This window comes from Buceros rhinoceros, unplaced genomic scaffold, assembly GCF_000710305.1.
Source record: "Buceros rhinoceros silvestris isolate BGI_N320 unplaced genomic scaffold, ASM71030v1 scaffold10078, whole genome shotgun sequence".
Classification (NCBI taxonomy): Eukaryota; Metazoa; Chordata; class Aves; order Bucerotiformes; family Bucerotidae; genus Buceros; species Buceros rhinoceros.
Genome location: NW_010427425.1, coordinates 17711 through 32823, shown reverse-complemented (window position 1 = coordinate 32823; position 15113 = coordinate 17711). Strand labels below are relative to the sequence as shown.

The 15113-nt window shown below is 46.0% G+C and overlaps 1 protein-coding gene across 1 annotated transcript in view; it reads right to left on the bottom strand.

Moving 5' to 3' along the window:
* GCN1L1 (GCN1 general control of amino-acid synthesis 1-like 1 (yeast)) overlaps window positions 1–15113 on the bottom strand; it is a gene marked incomplete at its 5' end in the record, with an annotated part of 39814 nt that overhangs the window by 8648 nt on the left and 16053 nt on the right. The window contains 23 exons of the mRNA XM_010141900.1: window positions 757–900; window positions 1138–1230; window positions 1661–1822; window positions 2233–2397; window positions 2733–2948; window positions 3119–3236; window positions 3776–3918; window positions 4214–4410; window positions 4506–4644; window positions 4789–4857; window positions 5562–5782; window positions 6098–6277; window positions 6760–6874; window positions 7177–7298; window positions 7913–8159; window positions 8333–8527; window positions 9552–9717; window positions 10494–10564; window positions 10979–11168; window positions 11353–11480; window positions 12167–12310; window positions 12799–12879; window positions 13159–13340. Of these exons, the coding sequence (XP_010140202.1) occupies window positions 757–900; window positions 1138–1230; window positions 1661–1822; window positions 2233–2397; window positions 2733–2948; window positions 3119–3236; window positions 3776–3918; window positions 4214–4410; window positions 4506–4644; window positions 4789–4857; window positions 5562–5782; window positions 6098–6277; window positions 6760–6874; window positions 7177–7298; window positions 7913–8159; window positions 8333–8527; window positions 9552–9717; window positions 10494–10564; window positions 10979–11168; window positions 11353–11480; window positions 12167–12310; window positions 12799–12879; window positions 13159–13340 (3488 nt within the window). The remainder of the gene's footprint in view (window positions 1–756; window positions 901–1137; window positions 1231–1660; window positions 1823–2232; window positions 2398–2732; window positions 2949–3118; window positions 3237–3775; window positions 3919–4213; window positions 4411–4505; window positions 4645–4788; window positions 4858–5561; window positions 5783–6097; window positions 6278–6759; window positions 6875–7176; window positions 7299–7912; window positions 8160–8332; window positions 8528–9551; window positions 9718–10493; window positions 10565–10978; window positions 11169–11352; window positions 11481–12166; window positions 12311–12798; window positions 12880–13158; window positions 13341–15113) is intronic.

The window sequence follows — 15113 nt, the reverse complement described above, 5'->3', positions numbered from 1 at the left end:
TTTAACCAGTGACCAAACTCTGCTTAACCGATTGCTGCACAGGGCGCTCTCCAGCTGCAGAAGATTCTGTGTACAGAAACCAGAGTAGCTCAGTCTCCTGCTCTTACTCACCCGTCAGAGACCGTGGGGCTTGTCGGGTAACACTTTTTGATTTAGGCAGTCTAATGCTGTGCGTCATAACACTCGTCACAGGTCTGTGGGTACCTTAGAGATGCCCAGGCGGACTCGGGGCTAGAAGCTGAGCTAATGGGCATCTACAGCAGCCAGGCCACAGGACTCCGCCACTAACATTCCCGCTGGGCTAACTAAGGTCCGTGTCTATCTGCAATCACAGCTCCAGGACGTTCTCTGCAGTCCAAACACCGGATGTTTTGGAAAGCAGTACAGGAGGAGCACTGCATGCAAAACAGGAGATTTCCTCCCCTCAGCCCTTTAATCTCTGAGTCTTCTGTAGCAGGAATAAAGACAAAGTTAACTAGACTCTCTGGCAGTTCTCCAGGAAGAAGTAATCTGAGAATTGTGTCTTGTTGCAGGCCAAGGAGACTTTGCTACGGATACAAATAGATTTGGAACGCATATGTTTTTCAACTCGCAATATGGCACCAGGCAAAAAGGCTCATCCTGAAGGAGCTAACGGACCGAATTAAAAGATGCAGTCTGTGAATCGAGGGACCACAGATTCTCAGCTGCGAAGTAAACCCGAAGCTCTAACTTCAGGCAACCTGTCACAACAAAGAGCTGAGCCATGCTACTTGCCAACTGCTCTTCGCTGGTCCCCAGCTTCTCCTTGAGCGCAGACATCATTGCAGGCAGGATGACACTCAGGTGCCGAGTCAGAGCATCCCCTGCCACCGATGAGAGGAAAGCGAGCACACGGGTGTTCACAGGGGGAGTAGTCAGCTAAAAAAAAACACCAAAAAAATGAAATGAGCAGAAAGCTTTTTGAAGGAATTCAATTGATCTACAACATGAAAAATTTCCAAGTAAAAACGCATCACAGTCCAAATGACAACATTGAGAGCAAAACACAGGAAGAAAATTTCAAACTCTGCTCTTCCTTTTGATATGCCAAAGAATACTGGGAGCAAGCAGAGAAAAAGCACAGTTCTGAAGTTTAACATTAGTTTCTGATTGTACCTTTGGCACCAAATAAGGCAGCACCACACGGCTCTTGACAGCCATAACTTGTTTAAGACCATCCACAGCAAAGTCAGATGTTTCTTCATTATCCTGTGCAGAAAGAGGAAATTAAACACCTGAGAGATGATCTGTGACACACCAAGCCGAACCCTATTTCAAGCAACAACTTAGCGTGTGATCATACAACCAACACACAAACCCTGCTATCCAAAAACGCTCCCGTACAGCAGAAACCCAAAGCAAGCTCTTCAGTCGCATCGGAAAGATTTTTCTTATCAGCAATGGTGACCAAACAGCTTACGCAGGAGATGATGGCAAATCCCTAGCAGAGCCAGATGCAGCAGTTCTTAGGGCTGTGCTTTAGCCCTGCCGATGGCTAGGATCACTCCGAGAAGGAGACTGGAGCTGCCGTTCCTTGGAAGGTCTGCGCAACAATCCTGCTTCTCCTGTAAGCTAATTCTTCAAAACCTGTCCCACAGCATCATTAATCACGCTGGGGCTGATGTCAAGCACTGCTTACCAGCTGCTTCAGCAAAAACGGCAGGATATCTTCGAGGGCTTGATGCCCAATTGTGGAGTGCAACTGTTCAAACGTTTTAGCCGCAGCCTCTCGGACTTCTTCTAGAGGGTCACAAAGCGCTTTTCTCACTGTAGGAACCAGGGACTCCGAGAAAAGCAGTACCTAAAGAAGCAGAGATGAAATGAGAGAACATCTAAAGCACGACAGACACACGCATCTCAGTAAAGCAGCTGAGAACACAGAATTTGCACAACTGAAACTAAACTCCTGTTTGCATGAAGTATGTTGGAAGAAAAACAGGATTAATCAACACGAGTGCCTGCAGTGTGCTACGGCTGCCTAGCGGATGACTTCTATTATTTTATCGCACACAAGTCAGAGCTGTGCAATGTTTTAAGTTTACTGACACATTAGCAGAACTCGTGTTAGTTACAGGCCCTGAATTCCATCCCTCCATTGCTTGGCTAGTGCCAAACAAGCACTAGCTGTAATATTCTGTCTCAACTGCAATATGTCTAACATAACATAAATATCTAAGAAACTGGAGGATTCACCTTCCCTTGACAACTTACCGCATCCCTGCTGGTAGATTTCATTATCTCGCTCAAGCCAATGCAGACTCCTTGCCTCTCGTCGCTCTTGTCTGACCTCAGCCCATCTTCTAGAATAGGAATGATTTCAGGAAGGATCTTCTCTCCTAACTTTCGGACAAGGTCTCCCAATGTCCTTGCTGCAACCTGTCCCCAAAAATGTATTAATCAACTACTTTCCCTTTCATAAAACTTAACAAGGTGAACTGTGAGCAAACGTTAACTTTTGAGCATAAACTGCTGTTCACAGTATAGTCAGAGCCGAAGGAGAGGAAACGCTACTGTTATCAATAACCACAGAAACACAGACTCAGTCATCACAGCTGCCTTCAGCAAAGAGAGGAGTCGGACGTACTAATGCTCAGAAGAGTTAAATTAATGACAGCTTTGGAGAGATTTATACAAAGAATTATCCTTTCCTCTTCAGGACTTAGTTTACACAGTCCCCTGCAGTAACAGGAAGGCATTACGCAAATTCTCACCGTTCGCTTATCTGCACAAGTGCTGGCCAAGAACTTCAGCAAAAGCCCGAAGAGGGTTGGCAAAATTTCACGCAGTGTGCGAGGAGTGTTTGAGACCACGATCTTCCAGACGTGTAAGGAGGCCTGACGCACTACCAGCTGCGTGTCGGAGCGGCCCATGTACAGTCCCGCCAGCACCCTGTTCCTCCTCTCCACGCCCAGAGCATTAATAATAGCCTGGAAAGAAATATCACAGAATGGTATTACCCACTCCAGGAACTTATAAAAAGAATAAGTGCATGATTGTTCAACACGTCTTTCCAGCAGGCTTTCCATGATGGTTTAAAAAAAAAAACAAACAAGGCAGAAATATTAAAAACTATAGGCACAGGCAAGAGCAGCTTTACCTTGTTTGACTGGGCTGTTCCAAAGTTGTCATCCTCTGAGGCAGTTTCTGTGGTCATTTTTCCAGTGACGCCTGAGATATGGAATAGAAGATCTCCAAGGAGCTGAACTGAGCTAAACCTGGCAACAGGATCAAGCCGAGCGTTACAAACTGGGAGTTTAGGCAGTACCTGTCCAAATATGACAGCACGTCAAACACAGACGTGAGCAAAATGCAAGGCAAAGAGCCAGGCCGGCACTGAAACGCTGCACGGGCTGGTAGGTAAGCTCAGCCTGCCTCCCCGACTGAGGAACAGCACGATAAAGGGGAGGAACGCATTCCAAACCGGGAGGCGCTGAGAGCGGTCCTGTACCTAAGCAATGAACCGGGGAATAGCCTGGACTCTGGAAAGGAACAAGACGTTGCCAGCATCCGTCTCAGCCCAGAAGCCCTTCGCCTGGGACACGTACGCTCGTCAGCACTCAGCTGACACGAGCCCTTTAGTACAACTAATTTTTGAGCAGTTGCTACTAGCTGTGAGTGCTCCACCACACATTTCCCTCCACAGGAGGGCCGTAACTTACTCAGTATTTCGGAAAGTGAAAAAATGCACGGAAGTTGAATATTGCCACTTCCACCATGGAAGAGAATCGTCCGTGGATGAGAAGGTCACCCTTACCTTATCCTCCACAAGTCATCAAACAGGCCATCCTCAAGCTGTGGCAGGAGGAGCGCGATGGCCGTCTCCGCATACATACTGATGATTCTCTGGCCAGCGCGCAGGGCCGTGTCCCGCACAAACTCATTCTCGTCTGCCAGTGCCTGAACAGAGACAGAGAAGGGTCTGTGGGAGCTGGAGTTTTTCAGCACAACATACAAAACCAAGAGGAGGGAAACACATTGACACTTTCTCTCTCAGCCATGAAAAGTAAATGGACTAGAGAGTTGTGACTGGAAACATGCTCAAAATACTGATACTTAAAATACTTAAATACTAAAATACTTAAAAATGCTAAAAAATACTTTAAAATGCTAAAAAATACTTTAAAATGCTAAAAAAAAAAAGATTTCTTTTTATCTTCTAATAAGTAAAACTCTTCAGGCCTCTGCTACATACCTTAAGGATACAAGGAATGATGGGACCAACATAGGGAGTGAACTTGTCTCCAAAGGTAATGGGCAGGTAGTTGAACATCATGATATAACCATCTCGCACATGTGGAGCAATATCCACTTTACTGGCAGTAGCTACAATCTCTGGCATAAGTTTCTCCAGTTTTTCTACTCCCAAACCAGCCATAACTTCAGCCAGACCTGGGAAAAAAAGCAGGGAACAGAGCTGATAAACACAGGAAAGAACAAACTAATCTGATTTACTAGGAGAAAGTCGGAGCTCAGTATGTCCCTACCTTGAGCAGCACCAGATCGATCCACTGAGCTCTGCTCGTATGTCAGCGTCTCCATCAGCCATGGCAACAAATCCTCAAAGCACGATTCTCCCATACCCTTCACCATGGCTCCCAGGGCCTTGGCAGACACTGTACGCACCTAACAGACACGAGGAGCAGAGATTTGCCACGCACCCAAAGTTACTGAGACAGCTCTGCCAGACTGATTACAGATCTACAGAGGACGAGGACAAGTCTAAGCCAACGTGCTGCAAGACAAACTGCTTTTGTACAGAAGACTTACTTCAGGTACAGGATCGAGCAGAGATGCCTTCAGACCAGGAGTCACGCTGGGGAGGTAAGGAGCCAGATCCTGAAACACAGAGCCCGAAGAGAAAGAAACGTAAGGCACCTGCACGTAAAGGGCATTCGGGCCCCTATTATTGGCCCCTTATTATCGACCATCCCTAACATCCTCAGAGTGTAACCAGCTGCTTTCACAGCGCTGCAGATAAGCACACTGAATCGTCCTGCAAGGCCGAGAACCAACACTGCTGCTGTGCAGACCACTCAACACCTGTCCGATGCTCGCTCACAACCCAGCACCTCGTATCTAAGGAAAATCCAACACCCTTAACATTTACACAGGGTTTAAAGGTACAGATTATCAGCACAAAAATTAAACACAGATCTTTAGCCTACAGAGAGGTTCTACAAATACTTTTCAAACAAATGGATCCATTCGTAAGCAGCTGATCTGCGTTTCACTGGTTTTCACTGGTACTGGTTTTGCTTGTTTGTTTGTTAACGCATTTCTCACATGGTAAAACTTACAAGACCTTTTTGCAGGGATAAGTCTGGTAATAACTAGATGCTCTTAAGCACCTGAGAATTGTCACTGTCTTTACACGTGTTAACTGCTCATTTACATATATTTAATTAAAGAAGCTGCATGGATTCTGATGCTGTCTAGCCTGACAGCAAAATCCCCAAACCAAGTAAATTCTCTCCGGTGCTCTCTTTTCTCCTAGACATAAAAGCACAGCACACAGTCGGAGAGCGCTCCTAGCACCTCACCTTCTGGTCAGTCAGGGAGTACATGTTGCCAATGATCTGGGCAGCCATTTTCCTGGTGTCTGTGGAACGATCCTGAAAAGCTCTCTGGACGATTGGCATGATCAGTGCTAAGGATGGAGCGTCAATGAAATGGACAAATTTGGTATCCAGGAGAGTCTGCAGACACTTCTGGGTCTTCCTGGAGGGGTCAGTGAGAGCATCCAACAGAACTGGAGCAATTGCTGAAAGGAGAGAAAAGACTTTATTTGTACATAGAGCAAAAAAACCACGAGTCACGGTGAGCTGGTGTCCTCTCACGGGATGTTTTAGACCCCTCTAAAGCAACTAGCAGCAAAGGGCCAGAGGAAACCCAAATAACAACAGCTGATGAAACAGAGAGGAGCATTCTAAAGGCCCTGAGGCAGACAGCTGCTGGTAAACTTCCATGTTATACTTTGCTAGTAGTTTCACTTCTACAGAGTCTTAAATACAAATATAAACCTTCCTATAACAAACCACAGTCGCGTCAGGACATTAGAGATGCCGACAGTCCTTACCCAGGATCTCTGGATTCCTGATGACAGAGCCGATCTGCCTGAGAGCTTGCTGACCTGCGTTCTGCACCTTCACGTGGGAGTCGGTGAGCACCTCGGTAAGTTTTGGCACAATGTTGGGTAAGCAGGACGAGAGCTGTTTGGGAGCACAGTACGCCATAGCCCCCAGCAGCTCCACCGACCCTGTGCGTGACGTACACAGAAAGAAATAACAAAAAAAGACAAAACACCGAACAGTACACAGCGTTAAGAAGAGATACGAGAGGATGATTACATTTACCTCAAACTCAACTCTGCCAGTCGAGCACACACAGAATGGCTGAAATGCTTTAAGCCACTCTATACCACTTAAAGGCAGTAAAAACATTAATTTCTTTTTTTTTTTTTTCTGTACTAGGGAAAAGAAGTGGGGGAGGAAACTTGCAGCTTCTGGAGAATTTCTATAGAGATGGGGGGTAAAAAGTGTCCCTTGAATCTGGTGGGGGAAAAAATAGTCGTTCAAATGTGTCAGGAAACTCCTTTGTGTCTCAAAAACTGTAAGTTCCACAGTCCCTTCTGCGACAATAAACTATTACAGCCATTGCACGGACGGAGGAATAAACAAGGGGGATGACAGCAAAGAGGACTGTGGGTCACCCTCAGTCGTGTCAGATATTGGGCCATACCAGCTTTAGTCCTCCACGATTCCTCCTCTAGCGCTGCAAGAAGTGACGGCAAAACCAGCTTCACTCCATGAGTACTCAAGTTGCTCATCACAGCTTTGGCACAGTCATCTGCAGCCTCCAAGGAGAAGAGAACATTTACGAGCTGGGTCACAACGCATGTTTTTTCCGGAGACTCAACGGCAACAAAGCCCTCACATAAAATCGTGTCTAAGTAGAATGAAGCAGCTCGCCAAGCAGCTCCCAGTTAACGGCCAATGAAGTAAGACGCTTTCATTATTAAAAGCATCGAATTGTTATTAGTGGTATCACAAGGCTAGGTCAGCCTCTCCGTTTGCCTAGGTACAAACAGTACTCACACTAGTTCCACCTCAGTTTTCCCTCAGCACTCCGTGTTCTCAGAAATTGAAGGCATCTTACCTCTCGCACGTACTGGTTCCCGTCTCCGAAACAAAGCAGCAAGTGAGGGAGCACATGAACCACATAGGGCTCAAAGAGCTTTCCAAGCATGCTGCAGAGCATCTCGAAGGCAAACAGAGCCCCTGAAGAAACAAAAGGGATAGGCAGAAGGAAATACAACTTCATCTGAAGGGGATAGAAAGAGAAGATAAAATCTGTCCAATATCTGTAGAATTTCTCCAAAAGCACTCCAATCTCACAGCTGAAAGTTTCTTGCTAGCGCTGTGGTGGGGATTTCTGGTGTCAGAAAGGACAAGAAGCCCAGCAGCATTAAAAGTATGTAACAGCCTCCTGAGTCCCTTGCTTGGGTGAGCAGAAATACGGACTGGAAATGACCAGCAGCAAAAGGAACCAGCAGGCTGTGGGCAGCCCAGCTGGAGCCAAACACGTACTGTCTCACAGGGAGCAGGAGCCCCCCTGTTAACACCTGCCTCCGAAAACAGGAGAGAGGGGCACGGGTGTACTGTGTCGGAGCAGAAACCCTTCTTCCACCACAGTGCAAATACTGCAATTTTAGGACATTATACACAAACCAACGGCCTCACAACAGACAGTTCCCATTGCCTTCTCCTCAAACTTCAGTAAAATACGCGCAGATAAACCAAGCACAGGGATTCAGGTATCATTTGATCTGATCACAGTAGTGGTGGGTAAAAGCGAAATACTACAGTCAGAGGGAAAAGCTTTTGTCCCTTACCCTCACGCCGACGGAAGTTCTTCTTGTCCTGGATAGCATCGGTCAGTGTGGTCATCATCTCCTGCTGCTTGAGAGAAAGGATGCCAAGGCCCTTCACCAGGCCTGCCAGCCCGTACGCCGCACCTTTGCGCTCAGCGTACTTATCAGACTCTAAAAGCAGCTGCATTAGCTTTTGTATCATTCCTCCGGCATCCTCCTTAATTGCAGGCACCAGAGGTGGTAAACAGCTTGCCACTGACTCTTGAACCTGCAAAACAGTCCGCCAGCTATCAGATCACAAAATATTCATCACCAATACAACTTCCCCCCAGACTGCACCCACAACAGCTTTCTGTCATCACTGACATCCCTAGAAGTACCAAAGCTTCCACACAACCTGCCTCTGTGTGGCACTGAGAACTCCTCCAAGAAGGCACCTACCTGCTGAGACGGTGTGGACAAGGCTGCTATCAGTTTGCCAACAATTGGTTTCACTTTAGGGTCACTCTTGTCCAGATGTTTTGCCAGTGAACCCATCAGAATGACCACACTTTGCCTGACAGCATCATAACTGGCATCATTAGGAGCGTTTTTCAGGAATTCTTCAAACACTGGCAAGAGAGAGTTAACATTGTCCTGAAAAACAAAACCACAGAACCTGCCACTAGAGTCCACTCAGAACGAGATCTGCTATGCTCAGTGGACTTGTTTGTTCCTCTCTGAGCTGACAAACGGAACAATCACACTCTATTTACAGTTCATTTAATGCATTTAATTCATTTACATTTCATTTAATACAGTTCATTTAAGTCACATCATATAAAACCTTGTGCCATCCCGACAAGCAACAAATACTTCCTGCTAGAGAGAAGTTAGCTCCTAAAAATTAGACCCCTCAAACCTGCCAGCAGGATGGCCTGCCAGAAGCAACGCCAGCTACCAGGCAAGACTGCTGGCCTCAACATCAGTGCCTGCTCTTCTGCTCGCTCCGTTTGCAAAGGGACAACAGAGAGAGGACAACCTTCACCCTGCTTTTCTAAGAAACAGAAGGGAAGAATGAATAATATGAAAATACTCCAATTGTCTTGGGCTTAACAGGAACACAAGGGGCTGTCTGGTCCGGAAGAGGCGACTGGCACACACAAGGAGAGCAGCAGCTGGGCAGTTTACAGCCTGCACACCTTCCCCATCCCACACTGCTGGAGGACTAGCGCTGAGGGGAAGGATGGTCTTCAATTCTCTGAATGATTTCAGTTGTCTTCAGTTTAATTAAGCAAACGATCAGCAAGCTTTCATGTTATGCTTTACAGGAGGCCTGAACAGGAAGTCTCACCTTCCCAGGATTAAAAGATGTGTGGTTCGATTTTAATTCTACTGCTTTAGGTTTATACCGTTTTAACTCCAATTAATTCAGTGCCTTTTCTCTTTTATTGCAAGGAAAGGGAAAAACCAAAAAACTATGCTCTTAGTGAATACCAGTCACTAACATAACTCCAAACACACAAAAATTCCTACTACATGGAAGGTTTTAGTTATCACGAGTAACAGCAACTTCTCAGAAAAGAAAACCAACCCAAAACAAAACCTCTGGGCTCCACCACAGCACCTACACTCTCATCCCACTTTTTTCCACTGCTAGAGAGAAGCATTCAAGACTTACTTTGCCATGAGTGTTGAGCGTCGACAGAGCCGCATCCAACATGCACTTCCTGACTTCAGGACTGCGATCATTCAGGGCATCCGGTACAAAAAACTGAAAGAGGGGCTTCACCTGAGAACTGTCCAGATGCTGTGAGAGCTTGTTGAGGGCCAAAGCTATGCCACACCTAAAAGGACGGGGAGCTTGTGAGCTTACTGACTTGAGGTCACAATCACGTTTGCTATCAGTAGGGTACTACAGAAACTGAGACAACCACTATGACAGCAAAGAGCTCCAGAGTGTCCAACCTATGTGCATTTCATTACACAACCCCATGCTGCAGGATCCCAAAAGGACGACAATCCTTCAGCCATATAGTGACTTTTATCCCCATTAAGCATTACAGATACTTGGGCCAACAAAAGCAGACATCAGGATCACCTCATCTACCACTGAAATACAGCGGCTTTACAACAAGGTACACCAGCACCAAAGAAGAGATTAGCTTAAGCCAGGTACCGAATTAAACCTGCATAGGTTTAATTCCCATTAAACCTGTATAAGCATATAAATAGGCAAAAAGTAATTATGCAAACTGGAGTTTGTCCAGTTCGTTAAGGCTCACGCTGCTGCTCTTAGAACAATCAACTGCCTGTGCAGAGGTGGGAACGCAGTAAGATAAGACAAAAATCAGACAGACAGTCTGAGAAGGACATAGAGAACACAGGACCCAATATTTTGATGGATCTGAGAGCATTTCAGTTTGGCCCGCCCAGCCTGCTCGAGGGGCACAAATATTCTCTACCAGAAGGAAGCGGGAAAGCAGCAAGTGAATACAACTCCATATATTTTGTTCTTTTAACATTCCCTCGTTTCGCCACTGCCTGAACTTCTAAACAAAAGTCTGGAACGTCTCACTTGGACACACGGGAAGCGATGAGATCAATCTGAACATGACTGTACCTTGCTTCCCACTGGTCAGGTGGTGATTCAGATATCACTCGTCCCAAAGCATCCAAAACTGGAGGTGGCCTCTGAAAGGAGAAAAAAATTTTCATCGAATGCCTTTTCCAAGGACACACACGTAGAGAACACTGTCAGCCATACCTGTAATGCCACTTCTAAAACGCTGCACAGAGGTGCGGTACTACTAGCAGAACATGGTAAAAAGCCAAGAAAGAGCTAGCTTGGGCCCAGAAAGACTTAGATTCCAGCCCCTGCTTGGCCACAGTCTTCCTGTATCACCTAAGACATATGTTCCAGCTGTGCAATGGTGCCATCACTGGTAACTGGGGAACCAAGACATGAAAGCCTGTGATAACCAAACACACAGCAACAGTGGGCTCCATGCGCATCCGGAAGACAGACAAAAGGAAAAGTGATTAATGAAAGACATAAAATATAGCAGAAGCTTGTGCCTATCAACCCCTTAGGACAAGAGCACTTACGTAGAGCTTCTCCTGGTAAATCTCCGTAAGTTTATGCATGACCTCTGCTGCTTGGTTTCGATAATGAGCTACAGCTCTGGAAAGCGCTTCAGCACCTGCTTGTCGCACTGCTTCTTCATGGTAGATGACATCTTTGATCAGCAGAGAACAGAGGTCAGGCTGCAGCTCCAGACCCATGGACTCCCACAACCTGCAGCACAACAAAGAGGTGACAGATCACCTGTCAGCAGGAGAAGCCACAGCTACAGACAGATACCAGGGCGACCTAAAGCAGCCCTTCCCCTGCAGGAGGCAAAGCCTCCGCAAGCGGAGCTCCAGGAGTCGAGCAGAAGAGAGGTCCCCGCACAATCTAATCAGCCAGGAAGAACTCTCACCTCTCTGCCAACTTCTGAATCTCATCTTCCACATCAAACTTCACTACCCAAAGGCGACGCAACAGATTCAGTCCATTCTTTTCATCACTGTCTGGGGTTGGCAGAACTATTTGTAGCTCCATCAGACCCTGAATTAGTTTACAGGAGAATCAGTGGAAAGGTCTGATTTTAGAAACAGATACTGTGAGACAATTAAAACCTTTTACAAGTTCAGCTCTCGGTGGTTGCAAGTGGCAAAATTCGTTTGCTTGTGCAGATGAAGGACTGCCTGTTGCTAATCGGTGAGATGGTGAATCTCAGGAACAATGCTCTGTAGGCAGGCTGCAGAGGCAGCTAGGCACTAGCTTCTGCTCTGCTGGCTGGAGTCTTTTCTGCTTTTTCAGCTCAGGTGAGCTAAGCTGAAATTTGTTTCTTGGCAAATGAAACTAAGCACCTTTTGGGTTTATTTTTTCTTGTTTTTTGTTCTAAGCCCCCCAGGAATACTGGACTCAATACAGACATAGGGATTTTTTTGACAGCTTCTCTCTTTAAGACTAAGTTCCGTGCAATTGTAAATAGAAGGTGTTAAGTTGTCATAATTACACCTGTTTTAACAAAATGAAGGTATGGAAAAACCAGAGCACCTCTTTTTGCAAGACAAATCTAGCACAAAGAGCATTACTTAGAGCATTACTGCTCAGCAGCGACTGCCGCCTCCTGCAGACACACTGCCAAGGACTGGCTTCACAGCTGAAGCCTCTCCATCGCTGTTGGAGAAGATCCACCTCTCAAAAAATTCAGGAATTCAGTGTGATCCTGAGTGATTCCCACTTACCCTGAGAGCTGCATCTCGAACATTCATGCATGGAGATTGCAGGGCCTGAAGTAACACGTTGATCTCCTCTTGTTCTGCATAGGCACAGCCATCCTCCCCACTGCTGCTTGTGCACAGGGCGGTCAGTGCATTGGAAGCCAAAACCTAAAATGCCAAGAGGAAGTATGAGAGATGCCACCACTGCCTTCCGCTGCTGGGAATTCGGTGAAAGCAAGGGTGAGGGCTGAGTGCTATCACAAGAGAAGAAACGCTCAAAGAGCACTGACAAGGCTTCATGACAAAACCAAGAACTGATGAGTTCAGTCCAACCCTTTGCCCTTTTGTTATTGACCTTTCTGCCACCTCAACCCTTAGAACAAACTCTCAGGAAGAGACTACTCAACTTCTTCCACAAAGCAAGGCCTTAGAGAAGGAATAACATGTCACCTGTGGAAAACTGAAGAACATATTTGATGCAATAAAAATGCACAGGAAACAAAGGACTTTATCCCAAAAAGAATACCACAAACATAGGAGAAATTTGGAAATTTTGGTAAACCACCAGCCTCAGAGACTTAAACCATGTGGGTGTGTTTCCCTCAGTTAGAAACTTAGGCAGAATCCTCACGATGGTTACGAAGAAAAGGGCTCACCTGTAACCGCGGAGAACCCGTTCCTATCACCTGCGTCAGCAGAACCAGCATGTCCCTCCGAGGCAGCAACTCTGGGCCGTTCTGGAAGGTTGGGGGAGAAAGGCAGAGGGAGGAGAAAAAGCCTTATGCCTTGTGACTCTAAATCACCTTGCCTGTGTATGACACTCCTTACAAAAATCCCAGTCAAAACCCAGGGCTGGACAGGTAACCAAAACCTGTGACAGAAAACAACCTTACATTGTTAACTTTAACTTGCTGAATTAATCTGCTCTGTCCAGTTCACACACCAGCTGTTTTATCCCGTGCCTCATCTGCCCAGCTGTTGAAGGAGCTCATCTCACCCCCACAGCTCCAGCTTACCTCGTCCACCAGCAGGGCCTGGCCAGTTGCTGATGATCTCAGCTGAGCATGGACTGTAAGGATCTGCAGAATCTTGACCAGAAACTCCTCCTTGTCTTCACCGTCATGAGATGTCTCAGTCATAACAGTCTTCAGCAGAGGAAAGACTAAGGAAAACGCTGGAGCTGATAATGGGGCCGCACCTGCAAACAGGAAAAGTGATGCAGTGAGCATAGCTGACAGCGTTATTTTCCCAAAAGCTGTAACTTCTGTGCTTAGCGTACCGACTGGTGTACAACGTACACCCTGGCAGCACAGACTGGGTATGGCCAGCTTCAGCCTCGGGTACAAACACGCTAAGTGAGCCTAGGTAATTCTGCATCCCTGAAAACACCCCATCTGAAGGACCCTGTCCCGTGTGTATCTGAACTTTCCCCAATCCTCAGCCTGTTCAAAGCAGCACACGCAGCCAGACCCATCTAGCCTCCACTTAACGACAGCTCCAACCGTGACATTTGGCACCTCAGGGATAGGTTAATGGTTGGACTTGATGATCTTAAGGGTCTTTTCCAACCTAAATGATTCTGTGATTCTACCTAACGTTGTTCTTGCTTGCTACACTAATGAACTGTCTTTAAAGCCACATCAGGATTCCAAATTGGTTCCAGTGCTCCAACAGAGCAAAAACACACACTGCAATGAAATCAAAACAATTCAGTGGATTTAAGTAGACAGACAGGGAAAACCGAGGTTTTGTCTATGCTGGAAATACCTGCAGGCAGGGCGGGACGGGATGCAAAATTAAATCCATCACATAACCAAAGCTGAAATAAAATCTATTATCTAAAGTGCATTATGTCTGTGTGTGCACTCTGAGAATTAAAATTAAACTAACTAAATAAAACTATCACCAATTTTACTCCTGAGCAGGAGGATCCACACAGGGATCTGATACAATTTAACTAACGAACTTCTAAAGTTCATTTGTCCCAAAGCAGGGGCCCATTTGCCAGCTATATTCCCTTTCAACACTTCCTACCAGCCCAGCTAACCTGTCCTTCTGGTCCTCAGCTGGATTCCTGAGAACGAGGTTCTTCTGACCCCAGTACAACTCTCAGCTCCCTTCCCTCCTTGAAAACATTAAAGCTTCTGGATTCCCATTGTTAAAGACCTTGATTCTTCCTTCTCACAGAGGCTTGGCTATGGGACAACAAATGCTTCTACCAGCCCTCCAGTTACTCCAGTGAAACCTCAAGCCCTAGACATCCAGGGAAAACGTTTGCTTTCCACACCCTCTCTGTGCCGTCGGAGAATGCCGGATTTTAAATCTAAGATGCCGATGAAGAGCACTGCAGATACAACCCTGCAGCATTAGTCAGCTTATGTAGGACACGATACCGCAAAAGTAGTTCAAGGGGGAAATATTAAATACCAAACACTCGGTGAGCTCTGAACTATTTAACGTGAACAGCTTAGGTAAAACCCCCTCCATTTCTGATGTGGGGTTTTTCTTGCCATTTCCTCAGTATCTGTTTACTTTTACACTTTCTTTTTTTCACCTTTTCTTTTTAATTATTAGCCATATATTTTTAAGCTTAAGCAACTATCCCTCCATAAGCAGCAGGAGGAAGAAAGCCTCATCTAAGAAGACAAATGTTCTATTATCCCCGTAGCTGGTATTGACCACTGGGAAAAAGATTACAAAATGTGTCTTGGCATTTCAGCAATGAATGCTAAATTTTATCATCCACATTCTAATGAGGGATGGTTTCTCTTAGGGCTCATGGAAACTTAAGAAACTAATCGCTACTACATAATATTGCAAGATGACATTCCAAAGAACTTTGAAAAAGAGGTAAATTTATTTGGGAAAGTAACTTGACTTGTCCAAGAAAGTGCCACGGAATCTACCTCCTTTCTCTTGCAGAAGTGAAAAAAAAAAAAAATCAAATATTCACTTAAGCACTGTTGAAACG